This window comes from Trichomycterus rosablanca, chromosome 1 (assembly GCF_030014385.1).
Source record: "Trichomycterus rosablanca isolate fTriRos1 chromosome 1, fTriRos1.hap1, whole genome shotgun sequence".
Taxonomy (NCBI): Eukaryota; Metazoa; Chordata; class Actinopteri; order Siluriformes; family Trichomycteridae; genus Trichomycterus; species Trichomycterus rosablanca.
This window is the reverse complement of record NC_085988.1, coordinates 54,192,942-54,205,661: the sequence shown is the minus strand read 5'-3', so window position 1 is coordinate 54,205,661 and position 12,720 is coordinate 54,192,942. Positions and strand designations below refer to the sequence as shown.

Genomic DNA, 12,720 nt, shown 5'->3' with positions numbered 1-12,720 from the left:
TTTTTGTCATGTAATGCATGCCTCAAATGAATAATTAGCATATTTTGACAGCATATTTTTCAATTGGTTGATGAGGTAAAATGTTAAATATCTCTTTACCACTGTAACCCCACCTATGAAGACAGTAAAAATCAGCTTTCATACAAAATGTGGAACAATCTTACACTGCATTGCACTTGGACCATCATTACCATCATGTGGGGAAATACAGCATTGTAATAAAAACTTTAGAAAATAAAATATTAGAAGGGAGAAAAAGAAAGTATACCGAAATCAGGTGAATAAGAATGACATAACACTCTTTTAATTCAGATACATACAATAAAGAATCTAAATATCAGGTTTTAATAAAGAGAAAATATTGTACTGCAATATATTTATATCTCACTGCTAATTATTGTGGTAAAAAAGAACCAAGATGAAATATTGCAGTAAATATGAATGAAACAATATACTACTCTTAGAAACTAAAAGAGATAAAACAAGTTACTGACTGATAAAAAAAACACCAAGTGCCAGCAGGTGCAATAAACATAAGAAATACCTCCCGCTTTTCATCACAGTTTCAGTATCAGTACTGAAGTATCAGTACAGAATCAGAGAAGGAAATGACGCTTACTTTACCACACTGTACCTGATGTTCCAAAAATAGCCTTTCACCACATCATGCCTACCTACCTGATAATAGACATGATGAGTGTTAAAGTTCAAATGCAATACATTTGTACAATTAGCAAGAAATCTGATGTATAATACAAACCCACCAAACTGGCACTGTACATCAAGTGATACTCGTACCTGTTCCAAATGCACTATAGCTAACTTAGTGGGTGTGGTTACAGACAGTATTCTTAAAAAAAAAAAAAAAAAAAAAAAAAAAAAAACAGAAGCATATGATCCTGAAAGTTCCAGGCTTTAAATCCTCCAGATGAGGAAGTAAGGGTTAGTTAATGGATCAGTGTTTAGTCTACATCATTAGTTAAGTCTTGGCATTTACACACTTGCTGCTGTGTACTGTCGGGTGCAAAGAGAATGCTGCATGGGACATAAGGGGAAAAGGGCCTGCTACAGAATGATTTTTAATGGGTCTCCCCATTAAGAGATGAATCCTCCCTGTGTGGTGAGGAGGGCCGGGAGAACCCCATCTCTGTGTTCTCTGTCCCCAAACCATTCAGGCTGTGCTGCTCAGATGAAGCGACAGTGGAACATGAGCTTGACGATGTCTTGATTTTCTCCTTGAAGTCTGTTATGGTAACAGTCAGGTCTCCTACAGTCACCTCCAGGTGCTGAGCGCTGCTTCTGTCCACGTTTTTTAACCTGGGCCTGGTGACACAAACACAAAGATTTAAAAGACCCATACTAACTTTGGTAAATGCTAATAAATGTATTCAGGGGACAAAGAACTTGGTGTAGGAATAATATGTCAAGGCATAAAAAATAAACATTAAACTACTACTAGACGCTACAAAGTTTAGACTGTCCCTAGATTGAAAATTTTTGCCCTGTTTTTGCCCATATCATTATTACATCATAACATCTTTACAATTACACTGTTTAAACATATCAGATCTCACTAAAGAAAAGATTCAAATAGAAAATCTTACTGATATAAATTATGTAATTTGTCGAAAACAAAATAATGTAACAATTGCTGGAAACCAAAATCATCAACCCACTGAGCCCTGGATTAAAAATAACACTGAAAATCACAGGCTAATCCAATTTGCATGAATTTCTTCACAGCAACTCATTATGTGACTCAGTAGTGTGTATGGCCCCCACATGCCTGCACAACCGACAATGTCTGGGCATGCTCCTGATAAGACGATGAAGTCTTGGGGGATCTCCTCCGAGATTAAGGCATCAGTGAGCTCCTGGACAGTCTGTAGAGCTACTTGGTGATGTTTAATGCACTGATGGATCTAAGCTGCATTCGAAATCACATACTTCCATAATGAATAGTACGCAAAATAGTATGCGAGAGGGGGTAGTGTGTTCGAATACGTAATATTCATTAAACAGTACGTGAAAAGTACCCGGATGACCAACCGCATGGACAGCCATGTTTGAGTATGCAAGCACGGCACACTGTGTTCCGATCATCCATCCCATAATTCAACTGGAGCTGCAAAGGTGTTCTAAGCAAAAGACATGTCTGTCATGTGCTCAGTGTGAACCTGCTCTCATCTGTGAAGAAAACAGGGCACTAATGGTGGACCTGCCAATACCTGTGTTCTCTAGCAAATTTTAATCATACTGCATGGTGCTGAGCTGCAAGTCAGGCCCTCATTCCTGGAGTGCTCATGGAGTCTGTTTCTGGCAGTTTGGTCAGAAACATGCAGACCATTATCCCACTGGAGGTCATTGTGTAAGGCTCTGGCAGTGCTCCCCCTGTTACTCCTAACACAAAGGGTCAGATACTGGACCTGCAGCTGGGTTGATGCCCTTTAACAGTTCTGTCCAGCTCTCCTTGTGTATCGGTCCTACTATCTCCTCCATGCTCTTGAGACTTTGCTGGGAGACACAGCAAACCTACTAAAGGCCATCCATGTACGGATGTGCCATAATGGAGGATTTGAACTACTTGTGCAACCTGAAAGGGCTGCAGGTACTGCCCCATGCTACCGGTAGTGACAAGGACACTAGTAAAATGCTAAACTAAAGAAGAATTACTCAGAAAATATAAGGAGAGAGTAATTATCTGTGACCACCAGCTGCAAAAACCTTTTTTCTTTTGGGGGTTGTCTTGCTGTTGCCTCTCCAGTTCAACTGTTGTCACTTTTGTTTGCACCAAAGCAGGTGAAACTGATTTACAATTGCTTATGCTTCCTAAATTAACTTGTTATCTCTGGAGTTTAACTGACTTGGTTTTATACTCTCATGATTAAAAGTCCCCTTTATTGTTTTAAATGGGAATTTCAGATTTGTATTTTAAAATGCAAACTTTATAAAGATCATAAAAGATGTGTATGCATAATAAAATAATGTATACACATTTAAATAAGGAATATAACACTTTTAAATAGATTCGAAGTCCTGTGCATTGTTATTTCCACATTCTGGACTGAACCGTGGGAAAGCTATATGCAGGTCACACACGTGCCATACAGAGAAGAACACAAACTGCAACATTTCAATTAAACTGCATAAAAAAAATGCAATAAATATAAGAAAAAATACATTTAATAAAAAACTTAATAATATGATAGATTTGCACTCATTGTTTATTGCACTCAGTCTATATTACCATTGCATACCAAATTTTTCTATTTCTTTTTTGTTAAAAATAAGATTTCTTAATTCCATGTAATAGTCCTTTTATTAGAACTCAAGGTATGTTAGTCATATAACATACTGCCTTTATTCCTTTAATTAATTTCCCACAATAAAAAAATAATAATAAAAAAAACAAGGACAAAAAAATTCTGACCAAAATAGCAGAATGAAATGTGGTCGATCAGTGGAGTGTCTACCTACAGTCCAGCCGAAAAGTCTGCACACCCCTTTCACCTCCTCCACGTTTTATTACATTACAGACTCATTCTATAATAGATTGAGTTCATTTTTTGTCACAAAATTCTACACAAAATAGCCCACAATGACAAAGTGAAAGCAGGTTTTTCAACATTTGTGATTATTTATTAAAAATCAATATGTAATATATTGTATGTAAACAAGTGTGCACACCCTTTGATATGACAAAAAGTGAGCTGAGGTGCATTTTGTTTTCACTGATACTACTTGAGATGTTTCTACAATTTAAAGAGTCCACCTGCGATAAATTCAATTGTAAATGGAAGAAGTCTGGAACCACCAAAAATCTTATTACACCTGACCAAACTGAGCGATCGGGGAAGATGGGCCTTGGCCAGGATGGTGAGCAAGAACCCGAGAGTCACTCTGACAGAGCTCCAGTGTATCCTTGTTGAGATGGGAGAACCTATCAGAAGATCAACCATCCAGGCAGCACTCCACAAATCACGCCTTTATGGTAGAGTGGCCAGACGGAAGCCACTCCTTAGTAAAAGGTACATGGCAGCCCGCTTGGAGATTGCCAAAAGGCACCCAGAGGACTCTCAAACCACGAGAAACAAGATTCTCTGGTCTGATGAAACCAAAACAGAACTTTTTGGCCAAGCGTCACGTCTGGAGGAAACCAGGCACCTCTCATCAACTGGCTAATGCCATGCCTACAGTGAAGCATGTCGGTGGCAGCATCATGATGTGGGGATGTTTTTTTGCAGCAGCGGGAACGGGGCGACTAGTCCTGATAGAGGGAAAAATGAATGCAGCTAAGTACCCTGAGATTCTTGAAGAAAACCTGCTCCAGAGCGCTCTGGACCTCAGACTGAGTTGAAGGTTTACCTTCCAACATGACAACGACCCGAAGCGCACAGCCAAGAGAACAAAGGAGTGGCTTCTGAGAAAGTCTGTGAATGTCCTTGAGTGGCCCAGCCAGAGCCCAGACCTGAATCCAATCGAACATCTGTGGAAGGAGCTAAAAATGGCCGTGTACCGACGCTTCCCATACAACCTGAGGGAGCTTGCAAGAATATGCCATGAGGAATGGGCAAAAATGTCCAGAAGCAAGTGTGCCAAGCTCGTAGCTTCTTTGCCAAGACGCCTTAAAGCTGTAATTGCTGCCAAGGGTGCATCAACCAAGTATTAGGCTGAGGGTGTGTACAGATATGTAACCCTAAATAAAGGATTTTTGTCAGTAAAATAAAATTGCATATTTTCCAAACCCTGTTTTCACTTTGTAATTATTGGTGATTGTGTGTAGATGTTTGAGGCAAAAAAGAACTCAATCTATTATAGAATGAGTCTGTAACATAATAAAATGTGGAGAAGGTAAAATGGGTGTGCAGACTTTCCAGCTTGACTGTATATAATGTTTTAAATACTGTATGTGTAAATAACTTTTTTTTATAGTAAGTTCAGTACTTTTCCTGGTAGTTTGTTGTTAAAAATTTGGTCGCAGCTGTGTAGTCTTAAATTCCTCGTTCTGACTGGCAAGAGTAAAAACCAATGTGGTCTTCTGCTGATGAAACCCTTCTCTCTCAAGGTTAGACATTCATGTTTATTTTAGGTTTCCTTTCTGCTCATCACAGTCCTTATTCATTGTACTACTAGATCATTCATAGCAACTATTAAGACTAAAGTTAGCAATTCAGTGGATGCTTCCTGAGCGTCAATTAATATTGTCATAAAGAGGTAAAACAACATGCATGCCAAACAGTCACCTCATTTTCTTGTGGTTATTCCTTTTCAGTGTGAATTCACTTTTTTCCTTTTCTGTCCTCTCCTTCTTCTCTTTCTTAGGTAGAGTGGGCGAAGCAAACTGCTGCTTTTCTTGCTGTGCTACCAGCTGGCAGACAGGACGAGGTTTCCTGTTAAAAAAAAAAGAAAAAGGGGGTGGGAAACTGAACACCAGAACTGCAAATCTAGGTGACCTCACCTTATGAGATGAGAAAAGCAACAAAACATCAAATCAAAACATGCCTGAGCAAAAGCACTGAAGAAATCTGATCCACTGTACATAGAGTAATAAAAGGAACCAAGGCTTTCTGAATATCTACAACCCGTTTTACATTTATTTTGCCTTTTAATTTATGCAGACAGGATGAACCCAAGATTTTTCATGTTTTGTCTGGTCCACTTCATTAAACACTGCCTGGCCAAAAAAAAGGTCACCACATGAATTTAACTAAGCAAATAGGTAAGAGCCTCCTATTGGATAATTACTGCATGGGTGATTATGTTTCAGCTGGCAACAAGTTATTTAACCCTAACTGATGCAGTGAGTAGCTTCTCATTTGTTAAACAACCATGTGGAAAGACACATCCTGTGGTTGTGGAAAAGATGTTAATCTGTTTCAGAAGGGTCAAATTATTGGCATGCATCAAGCAGAGAAAACATCTAAGGAGATTGCTGAAACTACTAAAATCGGGTTAAGAACTGTCCAACACATTATTAAAAAGTGGAAGAACAGTGGGGAAACATCATCTTCGATGAAGGAATGTGGTCGGAAAAGAATCTTGAATGATCGTGATCGGCGATCACTTAAATGTTTGGTGAAATCAAATCGTAGAAAAACTAAAGTAGAACTCAGGGATATGTTTAATAGTGAAAGTAAGAGCATTTCCACACACACACACAATGCAAAGGGAACTCAAGGGATTGGGACTAAACAGCTTTGTAGCCTTAAGAAAACCACTTGTCAGTGAGGCTAACCGGCAAAAACGGCTTCAATTTGTTAGGAAACATAAAGATTGGACTCTGGAACAGGGTAAATCTGGACTCATCAGACAACATGACCTTCTTCCATTGCTCCAGAGTGATGGGCAAATCAGGATAATAAGAGAGGCTGCTGAAGTGATGCACCCATCATGCCTAGTGCTTACCGTACAAGCCTGTGGGGGCAGTGCTATGATCTGGGGTTGCTGCAGTTGGTCAGGTCTAGGTTCAGCAACGTTATGTGCCCAAAGAATGAGGTCAGCTGACTACCTGAATATACTGAACGACCCGGTTATTCCATCAATGGATTTTTTCTTCCCTGATGGCACGGGCATATTCCAAGATGACAATGCCAGGATTCATCGGGCTCAAATTGTGAAAGAGTGGTTCAGGGAGCATGAGACATCATTTTCACACATGGATTGGCCACCACAGTCCACACCTGAACCCCATTGAGAATCTTTGGGATGTGCTGGAGAAGACTTTGCGCAGTGGTCCAAATCTCCCATCATCAATACAAGATCTTGGGGAAAAATTAATGCAACTCTGGACAGAAATAAATGTTGTGACACTGCAGAAGCTTGTGGAAATGATGCCACAGCGAATGCGTGCCATAATCAAAGCTAAAGGAGTGTGCGACCTTTTTTTTTGACCAGGCAGTGTATTTGTTAATATACATCCATTCCTGCATTTCAGGCCTGCAACACATTCCAAAAAAGGAGGGACGTTAAAGCATTTACCACTTTGTAATGTTGCCATTCCTTCTTACAACACTTAATAATGTATGCAGCATGTGGTTTTGCATTGTCTTGTTGAAAAATGCATGGACTACACTGAAAAAGATGTCTTGAAGGCAGCATATGTTGCTCTAAGATCTCAATGTACTTTTCTGCATTAATGCTGCCATCACAGAAGTGTAAATTACCTTTGCCAAAGGCACAGCCCCATACCATTTATTGAGGGGGAAAGGGGGGAGAGGAGGAGGAGGAAGAGGGAAAAAAAAAAAAAAAAAAAAAAAAAAAAAAAAAAAAAAAAAAAAAAAAAAAGGCTTCTTTTTTGCTCAGTAAAGTTTGAGTGCCATTTGTGAATGTAACTCTGCATTGTAGTGCTTGACAAAGGTGTGCAAAACTAATCCCTTGCCCATGTAGTTATATCAGCTACCGACTGACATATGATGGTTCTTGATGCAGTGCTGTCAAAGGGATCAGAGAGCTCAGCTATTCAGCTTAAGCTTGTGCCCTTGACCATTACATACTAAAATTCCTTTCGATTTCTTGAATTGTTTAATTATATTATTTACTGTCGAGGGGGAAATATGCAAATTCTTTCCAATCATTCTTTTTAAATCATAATTACAATCACCTGTTGATATCACCTGTTTGAAACCACATTATTGCAGGCCTGAAATGCAGGAATGGATGAATATTAAAAAATTTAATGAAATTGAGCAGACAAAACATGAAATATCTTGGGTTCATACTGTTCATACAAATAAAAAAGAAACACTGCATTTTTTTTTTATCTGCATTTTTCATACTGTCCCAACTGTTTCTGATTTGGCACTGAAATTACCACTGCTATTACCATCAATTACTTTTACAGAAAAGATTTAAGTAGACAGCAGCACTGTGAAAAACATTGAAACAAAACTACTGACTGTCCTGCTATTGTATGAAAGCTTAGCAATTCTGTTAACAACAGCAAGGTCATTTATTTATGCAGCATTTGCTAAACACACACTTTGCAAACACAGCGGGAGAATGCAAAGGGAGTAGCATGGTCCACCAATGACAGGTGACAGCATAATGACATTACACAGATAGAAAGTAAGCTTAAAGAGCAAGGAAAATGTAATGTGTATTTAAAAATATAACAAAGTAGTGCACATTTGAGAAACCCCACTTTACTTTTTTACTTATAAACTGCTTTATCCTGGTCAGGGTCATCGTGGGTCTGGTTTCATTGAAAAACACTGGGCGCAAAGATATCCTGGACCCTGCTTTCTGTGATCTGATTATCTACTCTTTTTCCCTTTTACTAGGTTTTTTTAAAAATATTTGGTTGCTGTTCTCCACTATAGCCACCGCTGTCTTTTTCCTGCCAACTCTCACTTTTAAAAACAAATTATGTCCATTGACTTAATCCTTAACTAGTCAAAATTACACTAACTAGTTATCTTATGACTTTTAGTGGTATTTTAGTGGTATTCCTACTTCAGAGAACATTATTTTCAACGAACGTCACAGAGGTGGGTGTCACATTAACATGGGTGGCTGGCATCAGTCACAAAAACACAGTGCCTCATTAATCGGCTGTCGGTCTGTCAACATCAAATATACATAGACCTCTAAGAACTAGGGCAAACACAGGCAATGCTAAAATGTGCTGACTAGAGATGGCTGACAGTGTTTAGACTTCAGAACATTTCTTTTGCCACCCTCAGCATAACTGAAATAAATACTAGGTGATTTCTTTACAGTCTGTCGTAAAGCACAAAGACAATATGCTTTCATGTCTCGACTGACCTAGAAGGCCAGACGTGTTTTCAGTTACTGCTTTATACAGTACCTGCATGCCAATATTGCCATTGCCTTATAAAGCATTTGACTTTAAAACCATGATAAGGACTGCAGACTAATTCAAATAGAAAAAGCCAGTAAAATGATAAAAGCAACTAATAACTATAATGTATATCGCAATATTTCATACATCACAGATAAAAACAAAAACAAATATAACTCTTACAAGTCACAACATGATTCTCTGTGAAACTAAGAGCTTTTATTTACCTACATCATAACCAACTGCCATTGACAACAGCAAAAATGATAGGGGTTGTTAAAGGGAAAGAGACTACCAATGAGACTCGGGGTGTATAAAGCTTTAGTCACTGATTACATTGTGCTTGATTAAGCCATTGTATACCACCAGTAAGACAGATATTTGCAAGCCAGCTGCCACACAGGCCTGCCAAAGCAATCTTCCCATTGCATGTACAAATTACAACATGCCTCATGAATAACAAAACAGAATGTCTGGATAAGCATGCACATTAAACAAATGATATAAGACCTACAGACATACAATTTCTGGCATTTTGGTTTGTGTGTTTACCTTTACCTACTGCAACAGACTAAGTTTCCATGTTTGTCGCACACAAGAATTCAATAATGATATTAAGGTATGGAGTGAATCATTTCTTGGTTCTTTACTGGTTTCAATTAAATTTGCCAACAGGTATTTACTGTTTAGTGATCATGTTCAAATCTGTCAAGACTAAATTAACAAACATCACTGTTAAATGACGGCATACACTTCTGTATAAACCAAGTCAAGTATTACTGTAATTGCATTTAATTGTCTGCAATTACTAAAGATCAAGTGAATTAATACACTGCTGTTTCCCTGGAGCTGTAATACAGGGCCAGGTGTTATCTTGGAATAATAATTGTCTGGAGAAAGTTAAAGCCAGAGTTCAAGCCTTAACAAAAGCAAAACCGCAGTTTAAAGTAAACCAGTGTTTAAAACTAATGTGTCCATTTAGTATAAGAAGAGTGCATTGCTTAGTGCCAATGCAAATGCTAGTATTTTTTTTTTTTTTTACAATGTTAGCTTGCAGTTTATTTTAAACTATTACATTTATCTAGCTCCATGTCTGAATTGTAAATGGCACAGTGCCATTGTCATTTATTTTTACCACCAGCACAGAAATGCAGTCTGGTTTATTTATACAAATAAAGTAGGCAGTTGTAGCCAAGTGGTTAAGTACTGGACTAGTAATCAGAAGGTCACTGGTTCAAGCCCCACCACCAGGGGTATCGTAGTGGGGTGAAAAGTGGGACTGAGCTACCAGGGCCCCAAGTCGGGGGAGGGCCCTTGAGGAGTCTAGAAGGAGTCTGGACTGGGGTGAGGGGGGCCCATGGGCACTGCTTGTGCATAGGGCCCAGAATTTGGTGCTACGCCCCTGCCCACCACTGTCAGCTTGTCACTGTTGGGCCCTTAAGTAAGTAAGGCCCTTAATCCTCAATAAACAATATACTGTAAGTCGCATTGGCTAAAAGCATCCGATAAATGCTGCAAATGTAAATATACCGTCATCAATCATTCATGATGTGCTTTTAATTTGGCCAGTGGTAGCTCAGTGGTTAAGGTACTGGACTAGTAATCTGAAGGTTGCCGGTTCAAGCCCCACCACTACCAGGTTGCCACTGTTGGGCCCCTGAGCAAGGTCCTTAATCCTCAATTGCTCAAAAATTGTGTTTAATCATAACTGTAAGTCGCTTCGGATAAAAGCGTCTACTACATGCCAAAAATGTAAATGTAAATATACACAGAATGTAGTTTTGTATGCTTTAACTGCACCTGCCACACACGTGTTTAATTATTATGATGTTTGGACATTTCTAACCCTTCCATCTTATGTTTATGTAAGAGTACACAATATTTACAATCACACATGAGCTATTTACTAATTAGTTCCAAACCACATCCTCTCAGTAAATAATGACTTCTGACACGCTTTACAAATATGGTTTTCAACCAAGCAGACAAGATTAATTAAGATAAAGTTAAATAAAACAAGGTTGCACAGCTGGTAGAGTGGGTCCACCACAGCAATATTGGTCCTGCGACTGGATTCGATCATTGCCTGTTTACTGTATGTGGACTCAGAAAGGTACTGCGTTTGCTCCCATTTTCCAAAAATATACATAAAGTGAATATGCTGCTCAAAGTTACCAGTGACTTACCATTACAAGTGAGTGGCTGAATGTGCGTAATGGCCCGATAAACTGGCGCCCAGTTACTGTTTCCGGGTAGCAATGGGCCCACCTTGACCCGGACCAGGAACATTTAATAATGAATGATAATTGTTTAGTTTTATCTAACTAGCCAGGCTTGAGTTTTGTACTTACCGAGTGGATGTACCCTTCCTGACATCGCACATCATGCACTTGAACGCCTCGGCGCTGTTCCTGAACGTGCACACGCTGCAGTCCCAGTGCGAGTCGTCGGACGAGGGTTTTGCTTGCCGTTTCGGCCTTTCGAAAAACACACAAACACAAAAACCACGTGTCTAACTTTCGGTATTTTCTCTAAAACGCCCCGCCTTTAATCTTAACCCATAGCGAGTCGCGCCATCCAAAAGCGTGTTCCGACTTTATAAGCTCCTGTCATGAAAGGCTGTTAAAAACGCGAGTCCGCCATGGTCGCGAGTGATGCTAGCTAACGTTAACACTCATTCACGCGGAGACTCATTACAGCGTCTCAGCTCGCTTCGAATTTCCTCACGGACTGTATGAGCGTTTATTTGTTTGCGGTTTTTTTTACCTCGTCGGGCTCCGTTTGTCTCCCATTTGAGAAAAAAACGGTTTCCAAGCGGTGTAAACAGAGCGGACGGTCGGTGTTTTTCTGAAGCCGCGATGCGGCTCCTGAGTCCCCGGCTCTTGCAGCAGCCCCAGAGCCAGAATTAAGGTCACGTGACAGAGCACGAGCACTTCCCCCGCGTTTCACTGAACATAAACAGAGCAGCTGGCTGATGATGCTAGTTCATAACTCAGAACTTCCCTTTCGGGTTTTCTCTCGGAAAAACCACTACGAACTAGAAACCGTCGTTTTACAACTGAATATGTCATTGAAATATATTCGAGGGAAAACTCGGGTGTTCTACAGGAAATCCAGATACGTATTTTATTTCAAATCCTAGTTTTTGGTTGATGAGAGGAAGAATAAATGTAAGCTGTGCACTGAAATCTTAAGAAGGTCATATTTAAGCATGTGTTAAAACATAAAAATCATGGACCTAGGGTGTCCAAAACGTTTACAATACTGTGAGAAGATGGCAAAAACGACATGCTCAAGCTTTGCATTTAAGGAAAAAGGAGGAATTGTTTCCATGAAATATATATGATGCCCATTATATAGTTTGTAATTTTGTAACTTTCTGGCCTTGCAAAAAACCAAAGCTGAAACTGGTGTAGGCAGTGTAATGCTTTGGGCAATGTTCTGCTGGGAAACCTTGGGTCCTCCCTTCCATGTGGTTATTCCCTGATGGCTGTGGCCTTTTTCAGCAGGATAATGCACTCTGCCACAAAGCAAAAATAGTTTAGGAATGGTTTGAGGAGCACAACAACGAGTTTGAGGTGTTGACTTGGCCTCCAAATTCCCCAGATCTCAATCCAATCGAGCATCTGTGGGATGTGCTGGACAAACAAGTCCGATCCATGGAGGCCCCACCTCACAACTTACAGGAGTTAAAGGATCTGATAACATCTTGGTGCCAGATACCACAGCACACCTTCAGGGGTCTAGTGGAGTCCATGCCTCAACGGGTCAGAGCTGTTTTGGCAGTAAAAGGGGGACCAACACAATATTAGGAAGGTGGTCATAATGTTAAGCTTGTTCGTATGTTGGACAAAATGGTTTAAGATGCTGTTTGGGGTAGGCTAACCTTCATACAAAATATTACAACTTTAAAATAGATT

At 39.6% G+C, this 12,720-nt stretch overlaps 2 protein-coding genes across 3 annotated transcripts in view; one reads left to right on the top strand and one right to left on the bottom strand.

Annotated features, from left to right (window-relative positions):
• The window catches only part of cntn1b (contactin 1b), a 35,813-nt gene extending 30,241 nt beyond the window's left edge, over positions 1–5,572 (top strand). Inside the window, exon 25 of the mRNA XM_062994641.1 lies at positions 5,323–5,572. The gene's annotated coding sequence lies outside the window, so the exon portion shown is untranslated. The remainder of the gene's footprint in view (positions 1–5,322) is intronic.
• Positions 849–11,680, bottom strand: yaf2 (YY1 associated factor 2). Of its 2 annotated transcripts, none has more exons than XM_062994643.1 (4): positions 11,567–11,680; positions 11,152–11,277; positions 5,244–5,453; positions 849–1,323 (listed from the first exon to the last, which is right to left on the bottom strand). In XM_062994643.1, the coding sequence occupies exons 1-4, from the start codon at positions 11,590–11,592 to the stop codon at positions 1,080–1,082; spliced, it is 606 nt and encodes a 201-aa protein (XP_062850713.1). In that variant the 5' UTR covers positions 11,593–11,680; the 3' UTR covers positions 849–1,079. The 2 variants fall into 2 exon arrangements, with proteins under 2 accessions (XP_062850713.1, XP_062850712.1); XM_062994642.1 differs by having other exon boundaries at positions 5,244–5,390.
• Between the last annotated feature and the right edge of the window lie 1,040 nt (positions 11,681–12,720).